The 19,432-nt window shown below is 43.8% G+C and overlaps 1 protein-coding gene across 2 annotated transcripts; it reads left to right on the top strand.

Moving 5' to 3' along the window:
• The first annotated feature begins 569 nt into the window (after positions 1-569).
• On the top strand, positions 570-19,353 carry hephl1b (hephaestin-like 1b). Of its 2 annotated transcripts, none has more exons than XM_030437868.1 (20): positions 570-1,117; positions 4,217-4,461; positions 7,182-7,394; positions 8,551-8,751; positions 8,988-9,242; positions 9,854-10,022; positions 11,144-11,283; positions 11,409-11,540; positions 11,707-11,912; positions 12,009-12,147; positions 12,246-12,458; positions 14,024-14,240; positions 14,419-14,558; positions 14,652-14,777; positions 14,908-15,014; positions 15,103-15,328; positions 16,396-16,535; positions 16,795-16,960; positions 17,082-17,096; positions 18,887-19,353. In XM_030437868.1, the coding sequence occupies exons 1-20, from the start codon at positions 945-947 to the stop codon at positions 18,970-18,972; spliced, it is 3,309 nt and encodes a 1,102-aa protein (XP_030293728.1). In that variant the 5' UTR covers positions 570-944; the 3' UTR covers positions 18,973-19,353. The 2 variants fall into 2 exon arrangements, with proteins under 2 accessions (XP_030293728.1, XP_030293729.1); XM_030437869.1 differs by having other exon boundaries at positions 945-1,117; positions 16,795-16,948.
• Positions 19,354-19,432: the final 79 nt, after the last annotated feature.

The raw sequence follows: 19,432 nt of genomic DNA, 5'->3' as shown, positions 1-19,432 counted from the left end.
GTCAGTCATCATTGTCCATACACTTCAAAATGCATAATTGAGGTACTAAAAGGATGTTCTCAGTAGTAATTGTGCATAAAAAGTTCTTCCAGACTTATTGCAGTTTTGGAGCAATTCCATAATATATGAAGAAAAAAAAAAGCAATTTATCCTTATTACAGTGCCAACACATTTCATTATAATACAATTTCATGAGGGTTTGATATTGCTGCAACTTGTGCCAAAAACGGATTCATCTGGCCCCAAAGTCAGTTTACGACCTCGATTTAAGGACTGTTGGCTTCATAGAAAATGTGTAACCTACAGAAATGTATGTACAAACTGATTACTGATCAAAACTGATCTATAAACCGTGAGTGACTTCAGCCGCTGCCCTATAAAAACACCAGCTGCTGACAGAGCCTAAAACACATTTTTTGAGCTCATTTAACAGGTCAGTGGTTCCTGAATGTCGAAAACATGGCTGAGAACTAATGAAAATCGTATCCTGTACACACACACACACACACAAACACAGAGAGACCAGCTGATGGTCTGACGATAACTTGCTTACTCATCACCTGTCGGAAAACTGACAGCTAATCGAGACGCCCCATGGCGCTCGAGTCGGCGTTTTTCACCTAAGTACATCTATTACGTTAATTTCCCTGCGGGCGATTTCAATAACATCTTTGTAATAATTAACGCGCGGGCACTGAGCGGTTATTATCCGTGCGCGTCCGATACCAAAGGAGGCGGTCGCACCGTGACTCGCTCCCCGGCTCAATGGACCGACTGTTTCGCCCTCGCAGAGTTTCATAAGTGAAGCCGAGGAACGATCACGCCTGACACGCTGCTTGCATGGAAGAGGCGGCGGACGGAGGCTCTCCACTTGTTGCTCTCGAAACCAACACCCGCACAACGCTCTCTCCCGACCTGCGTGTAACGGAGCGACCCTGAGAAACATGGCACGGACTTTGGGGCTGTTTGCGACTTGTTTGCTGCTCCTCGTCTCCTCCGGCGCGGAGGGGAAGCGCGGCAGGGAGAGGGTCTACTACGTGGGGATCGTCGAGGAAGATTGGGATTACGCGCCTAGCGGCAAAAACCTGCTGAACGGGAGGGACGTCGAACATGATGAGTGAGTTGTGACTGACACGTTTTTAAGCTTTGATTATTCCCCTCCTTCATTCCTGGGGTGTTGGGGATGAGCTAAAGTGATTCCGAGTGCTGTGATGAACACCTTAAGGACCTCCAATCCAGGTTTAAATCAGGTCCAAAGTTCTGTGATATTTTTGTCAGGGTGTGACTGTCTAGAAGTCACAGTTGTGTGCTCTACTGGCAGTCTGGCACATCCACAGGAGAGGTGACCGTAGGGGAGACCGGGTATGGTTGTACCACTTTTTGCTCTAGCACTGATAACTTTCCTTTGCGCTGTTCTTCTCAAACTTTATCCACATTTGTTGACTACAAATTCCTCTGGGGTATTTGCTACCAATTCAAGCCCTGCAAGAATATCACAGACCTCATGAGCTGATGTCAACCCTGACTTACCCCACTACCCGGGTAGGTAGGTGGTAACACATGCTGGGGTGGGTTGTAACAATAAGACAAGGAAGTAAAAAAAAACAGATGCCACACCACGCTACAAGCTTCAGAATGAGGTTTATTGAAATAAAAGATCAATTCAGAACGGTGTCTGTCCCTCTCAGTGACTCGCCATGACTCAAATCCACTTTTTCTTTCACTTTGGACTGTAAAGAACGTGCAGGCAGGATCAGTATAATGTTTGAAAGACGCGTTGTGACCCAACCCATCAGTCATCTGTTTAGTAGGCTGTGTTCGCACAGTGGTTTGAAATTAGCAGGGGAAATGTTGGATTGGGGAAGGAAGTGGGCACACAAATAAAGGCGTTATAACTCTCCTCCATGCTACAACCATAACCGGTCTCTTTTACTTCAGTAACGAACAGTGACTTCTGTCACAAGGTCAGAGACTTCCTTTGCCCTGTGTCAGTGTGCCGAAATGCAAGCAGGAAGCACAGACAGCTGCCTCCAATATGAATGAGAGAGAAATATGCATCATGACAATCGTCACTCAGAGATGAGTGATTCTTTAAACGGTAAAGTCAATCCGAGAATGAAAATTCAGTCATTACCGACTCGCCCTCATGCCGATGGAAAGTCGGGTGAAGTCCACAAAACATTTCTACAGCCTCACAGCAAAACAGTGCTGCAGCGTTCTCATAAACAGCTTAAGTAGACGGGGACTTGTCTTAGAACAAAAATAATACGACGGAAAAACAACAGCAAAAGATGGCTAGTATAGCTCGTCTGAGGTGATCCAAGTCTCCAGAAGCAGAAAGATCCCAAAAATTGATAGGAAAAGGTGTGATTATACCCTGAATACGCAGTGGGGGTTGTAAACGCGCTTCAGATGGGGTGTGTGCTAACGCCTTTAGCTCAGCAGCTACAGTAAAGATTTTGTCCTAAAAAACAAGAAGCTATATGATTATGCTGAAGAAGCTTTGACAATTCATTTAAACTTGTTTTAATCTCTGGAAGACTATGAAACTTCACCCGACTTCACATCTGCACGGGAGTGAGTAGATAATTACCAAAATTGCAATTTTTTGCGACCTTATCCTTTAAGGTATTTTGCCGAGCCCACAAATAATACCGCTGACCTCGCTGGCATTGGTGCCCCTCTGCGCTGTCTATAGTCTTAGCTGTCATTTGCGTGTTTAGATGGCAGATTAAGGGTGATTTCTTGAATAAAGGAGGCGACGTGGCAACGGTTATTACCCCGTCGCGGTGTTCACATTGATGTTTTTCAGCTGTCGATACTTGAAACAGCACAGAACACCATCCACTCGTTTGATCAACCTATAATTAAGGGTACCAAACAGATCCAGGGGGAAAATGTACTTGGTAAAGAACAGGTTGCAAGGTTTGTGAGGTTTACGCACTTCTAATGTAATATGGAGGATGAGGATAAGAAGATTAGCTCGTTATTGAAGAAAGGTCTGAATTGAGATAAAAGCCCACCGTCGCATGAAGGCGGATGGTGGATATAATTAGATGGCCGAAGATGGCCCGGCTATGATTGCGCAGCTGTTCGTCTCCTCTTACATCCTTGCATAATGTTGGACTTTCCAGACTTAGCCAACACTCAGTGACCAATACCCAATAAACACAGGTGCAGCCAAGGCGTTACAACGTGGGTTCCACTCAGGCCGAGATATTTTCGCGCACACTAAACAATCATCCAAACATCATATCGTAGACTTGTTTTGCCTATTCAAGTATTGAATCGAATGGCGGATCGTATATACATACAGTACAACAAGACGCTGAGTGAGAGATGCAGTTGCGACAACAAAGGTACATAGATCGCAACCGAGAGAAGTTCAAATCTCATCTGTACTGAGATAAGCGCACCTATATGCACTTGTTGCAAAAAGGCACACATTGGCTTTAAGTATCGCCGACCCAGGTGCTCAGTGAAATCCCCTTTATCAGACTGTCGGCGCAGCTATCTCGCGACCCGTATGCATTTCTGCCGCACTTTCCTCCTCTCCCTGTTGCCAAAGAGCTGGATTTTCAGTAACAGGACTGTTGTCTGCCGCGGCTCCAGTAACAGGTTATTAGCCCACAGAAACGTGTAATCACAATAACAACAAGTCTAATTGTTAGAGAGCTGCAACCAGATGCAATTTGTCCCGCAGCGCTGCTGTTTACAGTCGACATTCAATCATCTCGAAGATAAATGAAAGCCTTTTGTGAAGTCTCTCTGCCGCATTTGCCACTTTTCTTATTCCTTTTTTAATGCCTCTTCTGTTTGTTTGTATTAATTGCTTACCGCTCGGTAGTTGGATACAGTCATACATGCTGTGTCTTGAGAATGATTAGACATTTGCACCGTCGTCGTGGGGGGGGGGTCATACAGTAGATGCTGTGTTCCTCCCGCTCGTATTCATAGACTAGCTCACTCAACATCTTTATACTAATGCTGTGATTGCTCTTGTGATTACTGCTTGTATTTTTTTGTAACATTTACAACACTTGCTTCTGCTTCTTTTGTGCAAAAATAATGACTTGCAGCGCGACTGGGAGATGAAGCGGCGTGTCATTGTGGAATGCCGCATTGTATAACGTGACCTTGACCTTGAGAAATGCCTAACAAAACAGGATTTATAGCTGCCGCCCCCTCCTTCTTCTTCCCTCCACTTTTATCTCAGGCATGCATCTGTATTCCTGGAAAGAGGACCCCACCGAATTGGCAGCGTTTACAAGAAGGCCATGTACCGACAGTATACAGATGCTACGTACAGCCAGCAGGCCCCCCGACCTCCCTGGCTGGGCTTCCTCGGGCCCATACTGCGAGCGGAGGTTGACGACGTTCTCGTGGTCCACCTGAAGAACATGGCGAGCAGGAACTACTCCATGCACCCCCATGGAGTTTTCTACGAGAAGAATTCAGAGGGTACAGTGTTACGCAAGTCGTTTACAGCACATGCTCATAGAAAAGCACAAGGTGTGCAGAATCAATTAGCAAAATCTGTTTATGGAAAGTGATACCTGTGGGGTGCCTGATAGCTCACCTATTACATCTAGTAATGCTGAGTCCTTACCACAGTGGCCCAGGACCTTTGCTACATGTCATCACCTTTCTCTCTCCCCTGCTTTTCCCGCCTCTTCTCAGCTCTCAACACCTAAGATAAAAAAGAAACGGTGGAAAGATTTTTTAGGAAAACGATAGCTGTATTGACGATAGTGCGCGTAACATGTAGCAGTTATTTGTCGGATGAAAAGGTGCTAAGCTGACTGCAAATATGTTAAAAACAAAGAAAGTATCCACATAAAAAAGAGCGGCTGGCATCGTCTTCATCAGTGGACAGGGACACAATCCCTTTTTGAGGGTGACAGGTAAGTTATCAGGTGAACGAATGAAATCCCCAATTGCTGTGTGACCAGATCATTACCATCGCAATCACTGACTCCACCCGGAGTGGGACACACCAAACCTCAGAGTCAGCCATTACTGTGCATTAACCCTTAGCAAAAAGTAGTTTATTCAAGTGTATTACAAGTATACCTATTTTATACTAAAACTGAGGCAGTATACTTGAAGTGTACTTCTAATATACTACATTTTATATACTTTAGAAAAGTATGGTAAAGTATACTTGGCTTATACTGAAAAGTATAAAGAATAGTCTAAGTACATTAATACTTAGACTTATACTTTAATACTAAAGCTTATACTTGTACTTTAGTATACGGTGGACTGTGGCGCAAAGACTCTTGGGTATTCTGTTGTTGTTGGTGTAATTATGGTTCGTGAATGTGGTTGTGAATAAGATGATGTGTAAGACGGTTGCGGGTTAATTCACATCCTTGTTCTGTGGTTAAATTGTGTCGAATTAACAAAGATGATAAAAATGTTGGCACCGTGAGTGAAGGGGTGTTTTCCGGGAGAGTTCCCGTCTGTTAAACTGTAGGCATATATGGTAATAAATGGTGAATCTCTTGCTACAGCTTGCCACATTACAAGTATTAATACTTACAATATCTTGATGTAAGTACAGATAAAGGTTGAGTCATTGAGTTGTGCTACATTTAATTTAATTTAATGTTTTTCACTACACACATTTGCTTTGAGGTATTACTCCTAATTTAAATTTACGTGTTAAAAAACTAAAATGTGGACTAGAAGTATATAGATGAGTATACTTGAAAGTATACTTATGTAAACTTAAAATGTTCCAATTTAGTCCGAAGAAGCATTAAATTTGTATACTTTCTAGTATGCTACAAGTACATGGTCCATAGTATACATGCTATACGTATACTTATACTCAAGCATACTTAATAAAATGAACTTCAAGTATACTACTTTTTGCTAAGGGAAGGCTCTGTTTTTCTTTTCTTTCTTAAGTTGGCACCCTCAAAAAGACATTTGTACACACTGATGAAGGCCAGTGGGCCAGAAACATTTTGTGTATTGGGATCGTTCGTCAAAATGATCCTTAGCGCGACCCTCTCCTCTTAACATGGAAACATTTATGCGGGATAATGCACCAGCAGGGGTCAGAGCATGGGTGCTCACCTCACAAAAAAACAAAGAAATGCTGAATGAAAGGATTTCCTACCAAAATAAATATCAGTGTGTGCACCAACATGTTACAAAAACAACCTATTAGGTTTCACTAATGATAGTAATATGGATATTACTGTCTGAGGAAGTAAGTCTGACACTTATTTAAAGTAAGTATTATATTTAGGCCATTGCTTATTTTTCCTCGAAAGAATAATATTGTCTTTTTTTGTGGGTTTATTTTAATAATAACATACAGGAGCCGTTATCAAGAGATTTGCCTTAATGGACAGTTCAAAGTTTTTGCATTACTTCAGATAAGTGGGATGGTTAGACTGCACATGGCTCAGTGTGCATCCTCATGTTCAGAAACATTGTATAGTCTAGAAAGCAAGGCATCTTGTTTTCGGACTTCTGCTTCACTGGCAGACTGAGCAGACAGCATACTTTCAATCGTCCATGTCCATGAACTTACAGCTCATTCGTTTGTTACGCAATAGTTCCCTCACCCCCACTCCTGTGTGGGGATGCATCACAACTCAGGAATTTCCAGAGACTTACGGGAACTGAAAGTGAAACTAAAACGTGGCTCCTAAAAACAGATTATAGCTGATGTCATGCTGTATTAAGGGGTTTGTATCTCTGTGAAACGTCTGTCGAGAGACCAGCTAGTTTTTCAGAACAGCAGCTTGGACAGGGAGGGAGAGAGATGTGGCGATGGAAGAGGAAGTACTGTCACAGCACGTGAAGACATAAAACTGATCAAATCAGCTAATTCCGAGGAACCGTGTCCCGTGCTGAGTACTAACCCTTCCAGAGGTCACCGGCGATGAGGTCATTTACGTGTTTATAGATCACCCACGTGGAGGCTCAAAGCTTAACAGAGATAAGATCCTTAAGGGAAATGGATATGAACTTTGATCTGGCAAATTGTGACAGTTAAAGCTTTTTTTTGTAGTTGGTATATCTATTGCATACACAGTTTAAGGATCAAATTGGACTTTCTAACCACGTTGCTGTTTTTCTACTGACTGGGCTCAACTGCTCCGTAGACCTCAAAGGAAACAAAGTGATCCGAGCATGAACATCTTCTGTTTGTCTACCAGGGGCACTCTATCCAGATGGGACATCAAAGGTGCTGAAGAAGGACGACCGTGTTCCTCCGGGGGGCAGCTACACCTACCGCTGGGAGGTCAGGCCAGAATTTGCCCCCACAGATGATGACGCCAACTGTCTGACCTGGGTCTACCACTCTCACTTGGATGCCCCGAGGGAAATCGCCTCCGGACTCATCGGGGCTCTGCTCACCTGCAAGAAAGGTATGAAGACGTGCAACTACATTGCGTCATTTAACCTGATTTTACGTCAGAAGAAGGGTTTCTCTATGATGTGTCTTGTGTGTTGTTGTCTGTTGGGTTTCCTCTCTGCATGCCAAGGGTAATAAAATTCATCAGTGATAGTGATATCTTAGCAAAAGCTTCTCCACATCAAAAAAAAGGAAATTACACAACACTTCCTCGCCTTCAGCCTGAAAAAAAAAAAAAACGACGAAGAAAGCTTCCTTAGAAAAACAAACATTGCTGTCCACGTGCATCCAGTGGATGATGCGATGGTGGGAAGATTAAAGGTGCAGGACGGCTTGAAAAACAATGACCGACATTATCAGTGCCATGCAAGGAAATAGCAGAGCTTTGTATTGTGTTGCAGAACTGAAGATAACACTGCTAACCAGCAAGTCCCGGCCTGCCCTGTCTCGTAATACCACTTTGTATCGGTGGTGTCAGCTTGGATATCTAAGGGAATTTGCCATGATTCCCAAGCTCTCTCTCTCTCTTATAGTCTAATAAATAAACAAAATAAACTCACAAAATGTCACGAAAAGAAATATTGGTACACGTTTGCTCCTTATTAAACGGCAAAGCACAAGCGTGCACCTTCTGACTTCAGGTTTCATTCTTTCACCATCCATAGACAAGCTAAATTGAACCATACAACAGACTACATTCAGACCCGACAGAGACTATTAAAGGGGCTCTATTTAACAATTTGTAGTGATTTACATGTATGAATCACTTATTTATTAGCCATATGTGAAAAAAAAAATGTAGTCTGCCAATGCGAACTAACGAACGGAGCCACTTTTAAAATACAGCTCATTCAGACCATCTCAGCTCATTGATGTTAATCCTTAACCCTTCACCGGCCTAGACGCTGCTTGTCAACAGACATAGCAAAAGCCAGGAGTCAGCTAACCAGCTTACAGAGGCTAGTAGTTTCAGGCAGAGTTAAGCAAAGAGCGTGGTGAACAACAGTCAGCAGCCTTCTCTCATCATATGCTGCCCCCCATTTATTGGCCATGTCTTACACATCGCACCTTTAAAATTTCCCTTTACCAATGCTTGACTTCATAAATGTGCACCATTTTCAACCACGGCCTGCATTTTTTCTCCGTGTCCCACCTTTCTGACGACGCAGGAATCTTGAAGGAGACCAACAATCAAGTCGAGTCTTCTACCGAGTCCGTGCGAAATGACGTAGACCAGGACGTGTTCCTGATGTTCACCGTGGTAGATGAAAACCTGAGCTGGTACGTCGACGACAACATTCAGAAGTGCACCGAACCAGGTGGAGTCGACCCAGAAGACCTGGACTTTATGGAGTCAAACCTGATGCACGGTAGGAAATCTGTGGGTTTCACTCTGATTTTTTTTTATATAAAAAAGACATAAGAGGTTTGTTGACGAGATGAATCTCATTTATTCACATGCATCCTGCTGCACCTACATTCTTCAATGTCATTCCTTTAAAGTTAATAGCGGCTTCAAATGAGTAATTCCTGAAATAAGTGGTGTAAAAGAATGTTTGGCTTTATTCGTTCTCTTTGTTCGCCTTTTTTTTTCTCTGTGCGACAGCTATTAATGGGTACATGTTTGGTAACCTGCCCGGGATCGAGTTGTGCCAGCACCGTGCAGTCGCCTGGCATTTGTTTGGCATGGGCAATGAGGTGGACATCCACTCTGCCTTCTTCCACGGGAACACGCTGCTGGACCGCGGCCACCGCACCGACGTCCTCAGCCTGTTCCCCGCCACGTTCGCCACGGCTCAGATGGTCCCGAAAGCGAGCGGAAAGTGGCTGGTGAGCTGCCAGGTTAACGACCACCTGCAGGGTACGTCATCTGACCTCTGACCTCAGCTTTCATTTCCGTGCTTCCGGGACTTAACTGCCTGTGCAGAGTTGCTGACGGGGGGGAATGCATTTTTGTGAGGTTCACTCTGTTATTTTGTCAAAGAGAGATCCTGTCAGAGCCTGCACCTCCGCTCTTAACACGCCAGGACCTGCATTTTTAAAGTTGTCCAAAGTCCAATGAGCATAAAATTGAATGAGACACGCTTGCTCAACATGTTATGAATAATGCTCACACTTGTCGAGCCCCTTTCCTTTGTATCATACCATGAATTCCACAATGGCCTGTTCTATGTACAAATATTATAGTTACACAAATCACACCTTTGGTAGTTTAACAGGGCCTGGGTCCTCTCGGGCTCTGAAAGGGAATTCTCATGCTTAAGGAAAAGTGACAGTGTTAGCTGAGCTCTGCAATATTGATTACTTTCTAGACTCATAAATCTGACCTTTTAGACTTTCTCGCATTGATTTTTCTGCCATAAACGATTTCCTGAACGGCTGTAAAGGTCTAGTTGAACCACAGGCTTTTTTTTTTCTTTGTATGTGTGAATCACGGCACGTGAAAGGTTTGCGTCCGTCTCTCTGTTCCAGCTGGAATGCAGGCCTTTTATGAAGTGAATTCATGTGACAGTGAGGCCGGCTCCGCAGCGAAGGGCGGCGTTGAGAGGATCTACTACCTGGCAGCAGAGAAAGTCCAGTGGAACTACGCCCCCTCGGGGAAGGATCTGATCAACAACGTATTCCTGACTAAGGCCGAGAGGTGGGCAGAGAGCTTTTACAAATTATGAGCAACATACCTCTGCGTCCAATCTCATCAGTAGTAATAGCCGGGAACACTGTTTAGCCCAGAATAATTCAAAACGCTACCTGTGTTTGCAGCAAACACACAGTGAGCTGGGCCGACGTGGGTTCATAGAAACCTTCTCCCAACTCTGTAGGTCACCAGGGGTCCATTTATCTTGTTTTATTCACTTCATCACTGTTAATCCGCCCGAAAAGAAAAGCTGTTGAAAAATCTCACCTGTTTCATGTCCAAAATTTTTTGTCCATGAAGCTCGACTTTTCAATAGGCGACAGGTCTCTAACCTTAAAGGGACAGTTCACCCCCTGTAGTGCTATTTATCCATTTTGTTTTGGCGTGATTTGCCGTGTTTTGAGGATATCGGCCGTAGACATGTCTGCCGTATCTCCAATATAATGGATATTGCTGTTGCTGTTGACGTCTTTTTGGCACGTTGAGCACCACAGTGTCTCAGAAATCTCTGCGGCTGATGTCTCAAAAACTTGGTACCTCACACACGAAAGACAGATAAATAGAACTACAGGCCGGAGTAAAAATGTGCATTTTTATTTTTGGTCAAATAGACAGTCCCTTTAGATTTGAAGATCTTCTACAAAATTGAAAATGTGTCTTCATCTTGCATAAGGGCGGGGCTATATGATGTAATTAAACCATTAATCAAAGTGTTTTATAGCCTGGCCTGACTCCAACAGGCTAACATGTATCAAATGGACATGTTGGGTAGTTTTTGAGAAGGAGTTAAGGGGTGAACTATCCCTTTAAGGCTTGCTGAATCCTCGGGCACAGTTGCTTGTCTGTTTGTACGGCTCCTGGACCAGGCTGGTCGTACGTGAGCTCGTCATTCCTGTGGCGAGGCAGTTCTGTGGTGTCTAGAGTAAACAGTGTGGAGAGTGATGCAGTGACTCACTTGTTATTGTGTCTTTGTTATTGTTCCCCTGACCTGGCACAGTAAAAAACGCTCTGACTGGCTATTTTTCTCTCTTCCAATCTAATTCACTCCACACCCACACACACACACACACACACACACACCCCCCACATGTCCCTTCATACCCGCTCCCCACCCTTTCCTCTCACAGTGCACCTGAAATTTTCTTTGGCAAAGATGACGGACGGATCGGAGGTCTCTACTTGAAAGTGACATACAAAGAGTACACAGACAATACCTTCACCACTGCAAAACCACAGACGCCTGATTCTCAACACTTAGGACTCTTAGGTGAGGCCTGGCTCCTGATTTCTCATGCTCTCTCTCCCTTGTGCCAGTACAATAGTGTCTTGTCCTTCTTCCAAGTTCTCTCAATGCCCTTTGTGAGGCCATGCTGTTCTCCTGCATTCATCCAGGTCCAGTCCTGAGGGCAGAGGAAGGAGATACTCTCAGAGTGATCTTCATGAATAGAGCCGATAGAAACTACAGCATCCAGCCCCATGGCCTCCACTACGAAAAAAGGTTCCAGGGAACCGGCTATGCAGATGGTGAGGGAGCAGCCAAGGGCATCCTTTCTTGGATGTGATATCTTTTGATTGTCAGAGTCGGACTAAACTTGAGGGATAAGAAGAGGAGGGGTGGGGAAAAAAAACGGCCACACACTGAAGTCACAGCAGATCTGATCGTTCTAGTTCTTTTTGTGCGGCGCTGTAGGTGTTGACAAGCCGGGCTCTCACGTCGGCCCAGGGGAGAACTTCACCTACGTCTGGCAGGTGCTAGAAGGTCCGTCCTCGACTGATCCCCCCTGTATCCCCTACCTGTACTACTCTGCCACCGATCCTGCCGTAGACACCAACGCTGGATTGGTGGGACCTCTGCTCGTGTGCAAGAAGGGAGCGCTGGGGAAGAACGGAACCCAGGTGCTGCTTTGTTATCCATTCACAGACACATGCTGTTAACTGCAATCTGCAGCCTCTAGACATCCTCACGGTGACTGTTTGTGTGCTGTTTAACAGAAAGGCGTCGATAAGGAGCTCTTCCTTCTGTTTTCTGTCATGGATGAAAACATGAGTTGGTATATGGAGGAGAATAGGAAGATGTTTGCCGGCAACCAACCAACCACACAGGACTTCGAGGAGAGCAATAAGATGCACGGTAATCAGTGTGTGTTGCTGAATTTCTAGTTTCTCTTCTGATTTGTTTGCGCTTGTGACTATGTGTTTTTCTGTTGAAATCCCCCCTTCGCTTTTCAGCTGTAAATGGACGTATGTACGGGAACCTTCCTGGACTGGACATGTGTGCCGGGGACAAAGTAACGTGGTACACCTTTGGGCTGGGCACAGAGGTGGACATCCACGGTGTTTATTTCGAGGGGAACACCTTCAAGAAGCAGAGCACAACGCGGGACACCATCAGCCTGTTCCCTCACACCACGACTACTGTCGCCATGCAGCCAAACACTCCTGGTTTGTCATTTTACACTCACACACACACACACAAACACAGTGCTACCACTCAAAAGCCACACCCCTCTCCCTCAAACGCATTGTCAGGGCTCATCTGTATTTCCAGTTTTGTTTGCAGATACTTTGCAACATGCTGAGATAACCTTGTCTCCCGTGAGTGTTTTCCTGTGACATGTCGGCTGCTCTCACAGGAAAACATCAATAAATAAAATACAAACAGGAAATGTCAGAACTATCTTTATCTTATTTACGGTGTCCTGAGATCTAATCTCATTCACCCTCTCCCAGCTAAAAGATACTCCCACAGTTAATTATGGTGGGGTTGTCATTTTGCCAATCTGGTTTACTTGATAGGGTTAGTCTGTTGTGTGTCCTTGATAGTGGAAAATGACAATCATCGATTTAGCCTATGGTGGAGAAAGCATAAAGAAATGGTGCTGTACTTCATTATGATAAAAAGATAAGTCTGTTGCCATTTTAAAGCAACATTATGTTACTTTTTTGCCGTAAAATAACAGCTTCGGAAATCAAGTTGATGGTTCAGTGTCTTGTAATATGGTGAATGGGGTCTGTCACAGCCACTCCACCCCCCCATATCACTTGTTATGTAACTTCTGACAAATTGTTAGACGGAGCTGATGTAGCACATCTGACATCAGCCACTTCAGTTAATCAAATTTCCTTGTGCCATCAAAACCTACGCACATTGTACATGTGGCATCATTAAGATACTGTATGGTCATTTTATACAGAAAATAAAAGTATGTAGAAAAAGAAACAAATAAATGGTAGGAGCACTTCCTGGACCTAAAGTCATGCTTTAATTGTCACAGCGTGGTCATGTTGGATCTAAAAACATACGTGCTGGGGTTTTTAAGGCACGTGACCTTGCCGTGACAGTAAACAATATTGAGTTTAAAATAGAATCCAGAGACCAACAAAGTTAAACTGATAATCCGTGTTGAATATTAAGGCAATCTTGAATAAACCCCTCCAGACTTATTATAAAAGATAGAATAAATATTCTGCTTCAAATGATAAAGATGGCGTTGATATATTTTTCAAGCGAAAATGAGTCTGCGCAGTAAATGAGCAAAGCACATTTTTGTGGCCTTCAAACTTTACCTAGGTGGCACGAAACAACCTCTAAATGCACAGAACAGAGTAATGTTAGGATAACAGTCAGTCTACGCGTTTGAAGCAAACCCAATTTTGCAGAGACGTGCAACAAAACGGAAAAATAGAACTTTCTCATTTCCTGGCCTACAGCAGGAAATACATGACAGTTAAGCATTTGCAGGTCAAAACATCTGTACTGTACATTACGTTACATTCCTCTGGTGGATGTTGTCGTCTAAGCAAAAAGTACATTTTAAAGTCAACAGGAAACAAGAACGAGCATCGTCTGACCCTCCCAGATTAAAACCACAGAGGATTGCTACAGACAGAGAGCAGGAGCACACATGTTTTGGGCCTTTTTTCTGGTTTGTGTTTTAGCAAGCGAAGCCGAAAATACATCCGTTCATGTGTCCAAATCCTTGACCTCTTCCTCGCTCTCTTCACAGGCGTGTATGAGGTGAGCTGCAGGGTGACGGACCACTACTCGGCCGGCATGAGGCAGCAGTACAGGGTGAACCTCTGCCCGAAGAGCAAAGTGAAGCACATGCACGTGCAGCCGACGAAGATCGTGCAGTACTTCATCAGCGCGGAAGAAATCGAGTGGGACTACTCGCCTGAGAGGAACTGGGAGCTGGAGAAGCACCACAGCTCGTTGGATGACAGGTGTGTGTGTGTGTGTGTGTGTGTGTGTGTGTGTGTGTGTGTGTGTGTGTGTGTGTGTGTGTGTGTGTGAATGTAATTGCAAGGTGACGTATTTCAGGGGTTGTAACCGGAGCCTGTGTTTAGTGGCGCGACTTATTGCTGTTTTGTTAATGGAAGCAAATTGGCATGTGTCTCTCAGTCCAGGCAACATATTTTTGGCGAGGGGGCAAAACAGAATTGGCTCGCGCTACAAGAAGGTGGTGTACAGAGAATACACCGATGAGTCCTTCAAGGTTCAGAAGAAACGTCGACCCGAACAGCAGCACTTGGGAATTATCGGTAAGTTTAGCTGCTCTCTCTGCCGCTGTTTCTTTTCTTTTTTACCAAGAGAAGACTGAAGAAGGCAGTGGGGGTTTTTCTTGTCTCCTATAGGTCCAATAATCAAAGCCGAGGTCGGAGAGCAGATCGTGATCACGTTCAAGAACAAAGCCAGCCGGCAGTACTCCATCAGCGCACACGGGGTGAAGGCCAGCGGCGCACATATTCACGTCAAACCTGGTGAGAATGATATCTGAAAAGATAAAGGAAACACACAGCTGCTGCTGCTGCTGGTGTTTTCAAACCACAGGCACCTTCTCAGAAGCAGTGGGATTGATGTTTGTTTGTTTTTTTGTTCACTCGCCTCCAGGCCACATACTCGAGCTGACGTGGGATGTTCCCGAAAGCTCCGGTCCGGGGGTCTCGGACCCCAACTGCATCTCTTACGCCTACTACTCCACCGTCGATTTCATTAAGGTACATACTCCCGCAGTCACATGGGCCACGTGATTCTCAGTGTTGCTTTGATAAAATGTGTTAACTCGTGACATTTGTGTGCGTTCAGGATCTGTACAGCGGTCTCTTGGGGCCGCTGGTGGTCTGCAGGCCCGGGACTCTGAAGGGGCCCGACAGACAGAGGGGCGACGTGGAGAAGGAGTTCGCTCTGCTCTTCATGGTCCACGATGAAAACCAGTCCTGGTACTTGGACGACAACATCAGAGAATACCTCGGCGTCAACCCTGATACTTTTGAATTTAGCGAAGAATTTGAGGAGAGTAACATGATGCACGGTAAGAGATAAGATGAGAGGCGCAGAGTGACTGTCTCATCCCTGAAAGCTTCCCGAACTGCAGGGTCTACCCCCCCCCCACACACACACACACACATCTACAAGTCATCTGCTCGTAAATTGTTGTCTGTAATACAGAAGTGCGATTTCAGTTTGACATCTTACCGAAGAAACCTGAAGTAGAAACACATCACCTTTATAGTGGAAGTATTAAAAGTTTCACTGAGCAACAGCGTTCACTGCTTCCGTTAGATTTTATCAGAATTGCTTCTGTCCACAAGAATTGCTCCCTCGCTCCCCGATAACAAACAAAAACCTGAACATTTCCCACTGCAAGGAGTCATTTAGCCCTGCTGCGAACCCCTGTCACAACTCTGGGCCTCCCTCCATATTTATGGCTCCTCATGAGAAAATTTGGTCACACCAACAGGAAAAGCATAAAAAAAAAACTACGGTGCAAACCATTCAGCATGCGAACTTAAAACACAGTAAGAACTACAATGAAACTACTCTGATGCTTGAACTTTGTTGTTAGTTAAGGGAAACACATCTTGAAAGTAGGGCTGCAACTCAGGATTATTTTCATTGTCAATTAATCGATGACTGGTTTGGTTTATAAAACATGACGTCCACAACCCAAAGATAATATTTAAATGTCTTATTGGAGTAACGAAACCTCAACATATTCACATTTCAGAAGCTGAAATCAGAGATTTATGACTTTTGTTTTCTATTTATTACTCAAAAAAATTTATTGATTACAAAATAGTTGGTGATTAATTTAATACTTGAAAACTAATCGATCTCTAATATTGTACACAAAAACTCAAATATTTGACCAAACCCACCTTGCAAGCTGACATGTGCGCCTGGTCCGACAGTGAAAATGAGAAAAATCCGATATTGGATCAAACATTAGTCATTCATGATGCGACTTGCCTGTGATAAACATTTCATGATACTTTTCTTTTGTTGTTGTCTGCTGCCACACTTGTGTCTGCATGTCTGTGATTCTGTGTATATGTGTGTGTGTGTACTAACGACACTGTGTCATTGTGCCTATTGAAGGGATCAATGGTAAGCTGTACGGCAACCTCCATGGACTGGTGATGACCCAGGGCCAGAAGGTCGACTGGTATCTCCTGGGAATGGGCAACGAGGTGGACATGCACACTGTTCACTTCCATGCCGAGACTTTTACCTATAAGGTGACACGGTGACACTCAGCACAACCAAGCCTCACTATTGTTATTCATAATGAAAGCAGCACCGGGCAAATTACTCGCATGCTAATAATAGAAGTCTTATTACGATTAATTCTGATGGCGGATGTGGCTCTGTGCTCTTGCAGGAAGTGGTCCTTGGCCAGTTCTGTACTCAATGCTTATTTCCTTTTTTCTGTTCCCCTCTGCTGTACTGTATGTGCTTTGTGTGTTTGTGTGTGTGTGTGTGTGTCATGTGTGTCAGACGGACCGTGTGCACCGCGCAGATGTCTTTGACCTCTTCCCAGGGACTTTCCAGACCGTGGAGATGGTGGCAGGGATCCCCGGGACTTGGTTGCTCCACTGTCACGTGACCGACCACATCCATGCTGGCATGGAGACCACTTTCACCATTAAAGGTGTGTCAGAAGGTGCGGACAGGTGTCTGTGTGCGAGCGTTTACATGCTCACAATGTACATTCGCATGAACATCTCATGGACAAGAGTTATCAACATCTCTTTTTTTTTTTTTTTTTTTTTGTCCTTTTGCAGAAACCTCCACAAAGGGTAAGATCCATTTTCTTGACCAATTTATTGCACAATGTATTGAAACACCTCACAACGCACAGCCTGGGTAGAAAATACTGTGTTTCAGCGCCGTGTTTAAAATAAATGCATCACTTTTCGCAGCTTATTATTACATATTAGTAAATCTAACAATAACAAAACAAATATTTTGACATTTAAGTGTGACAACTGCGCTGTTGTAGTGCAAAGTTCAAAAGTTCAAATCTAATACTGACCAAAAAAATCATTATTATCAGCTACACAGTTTAGATCGTAACATATTATTAGCGTACAACACAAGCATGTTTCAATAGTGTGCTATTAGAATTCCGTGTCATGTGTAAATGAAAATAAGCCAGTGGTGGAACCTGGAACTAACGACAGAATACAGTGCATCTTAATTATTAATACATCTGGTCTGTAGAAGTTTTTAAGTAATACAAAACATGCTCTGGTTCTTTGGTCTGGCACCGTATCGGTCATTTGTCTTGTGTAGTTGAACGCAGGTCCGGACTATCTCCGCCTGTGCTGTTATGTAACCGACGTGGAATGTTTCGCTGACTGTTATCTGTCTTTGCTTAGTTAGTATTGTCTAGAGGGGAAGAAATCTATTATTTGGGTCAGGCATTCCTTCAGAGCTGTGACGAGCCTAATAGAAATAAATAGTGCAGCAAATATATTCTGCCCAGAGTAGACACAAACAGATCCAAATTTGTGGAAGATTTTTTTTTATTTTTCTGATCTTCAAGGCCAGTGCAGGTGAGGATCAGAGACTTTTTGAAGCGTCACCAAAAAGTACCCAAAAGTAGTGTTACAGAAAAGACGCAAGTGAAAGTGAAAGTCACTTATAGAGTTACAGCCGCCTCGATTTTCCCCCCAGCTGGGATACACAGTTATTTAAAATGAATTCATCTTTTACCTGCTGTTATGAACTCATGAATGCATCACGTATGACTATTACTTGAGTAATAGTCTTAAAGGAACTTCTGTGTCGTGCTGGAAGCCGCCCGTTTATGTCAGCAGACTCCGTTTCAGAACTTAACGTCAGCTGCTGTTGCTCTCTGTTGGCGGAGCGGAGAGAGGCACTGAGGCGAGGCACTTGAGAACGTGCACGAAGTCACATCCTTTAGACTGTCGTGGAAAATCCAACCCGAGTCCTTCACAAAAAGAAAAAAAAAAAAAATCCGCAGTCCAGCAGCATTAAAAAACTTCCACAAATCATGTAAAGGCCTGTATGGACACGTGGGAGAAACGTGGAAGGTCTCATTTCCCACGTCACGTTACAATGTGCTCTCATAGGGCCAATGATAAAGTGAATAATACATGTAAAGAGCTACAAATAGTCCATTTAAAGTATCAGATGTTGAATGTATAATAGTTTTTTCTTTTGTTTGTTTGTTTTTTTCAATTGACGATATAATGAATTACTTTTAAAAAATTAGCTGCTAGGGCTCTGAAGCAGCATGCAGTCTGTAAAGTAACCCGTACCTGAAGTGATCAAAAAAGTGGAGCATAAAAGTTCAAACGTTTGTCTTCCAAAATGTAGCGTATAAATTTGCAGAAATTTGGAAAACACAAGTGAAGGACTTAAGTACAGCGCTTGAGCTCATGTAATTTCACCACTGTGTTTTTTTTAGTTTATTTTTTTAGAAATCCTAAATGCAGTGAAGGTTGTTTTTTGACTCAATTTGTGCACTAAAGACTAACGGATATTGCTCTAAACTCCTCCATGTTAATCGTTTGGCAAATTTCTTCTTACGCCCTCCCTTCTCTCACTTCCTCCCCTCCAGATGCAGCAGCAGGAACTGAAGTCTCCACAAAGACGCTGCTGCTGTCACTGGCACTCTGTCTCGTGGCTGTGGGCGGACTGCACTAATGAAGAAGGGACTCTTGACCTTGCTGAATGTGTGTGTATGTGTGTGTGTATGTGTGTGTTTGTGCGTGTGTGCGTGTGCGTGTGTGTCATCACAACATTGCCCATTAATGCACTTAAAAAATATATACTATTATCCAGGGACAAAATCACTGTTGTAAATGCTGGAGGTTTTTTTTGTGTAAATAGCGAGTCAGAACAAACTAACGACTGTACAAGTGTGTAAAGTTCACAATTCCATACTCAAAGAATATTTTTTTATGGGCATGTTGCACTGTGTTTGTTGTTGTTTGTTTGTTTTTGTTTGGTTTTTTTGCAAAAAACTGCTTCACCAAATATTTTATTCCAGTGATGAATGTGCAATAAAAAGAAAAATTAATTCAATTGTGCTCTGGGATGTTTTGTGCTAAGTGTGTCGTGTTGCTTTCGCGCCACCAGGGGGCGCTGACTGTGCTCGGAAAAG

The sequence above is a fragment of the Sparus aurata genome, chromosome 13, assembly GCF_900880675.1.
Source record: "Sparus aurata chromosome 13, fSpaAur1.1, whole genome shotgun sequence".
In the NCBI taxonomy this organism is placed as follows: Eukaryota; Metazoa; Chordata; class Actinopteri; order Spariformes; family Sparidae; genus Sparus; species Sparus aurata.
The sequence above is the reverse complement of the archived record's forward strand: the minus strand, read 5'-3'. Positions and strand labels throughout refer to the sequence as shown.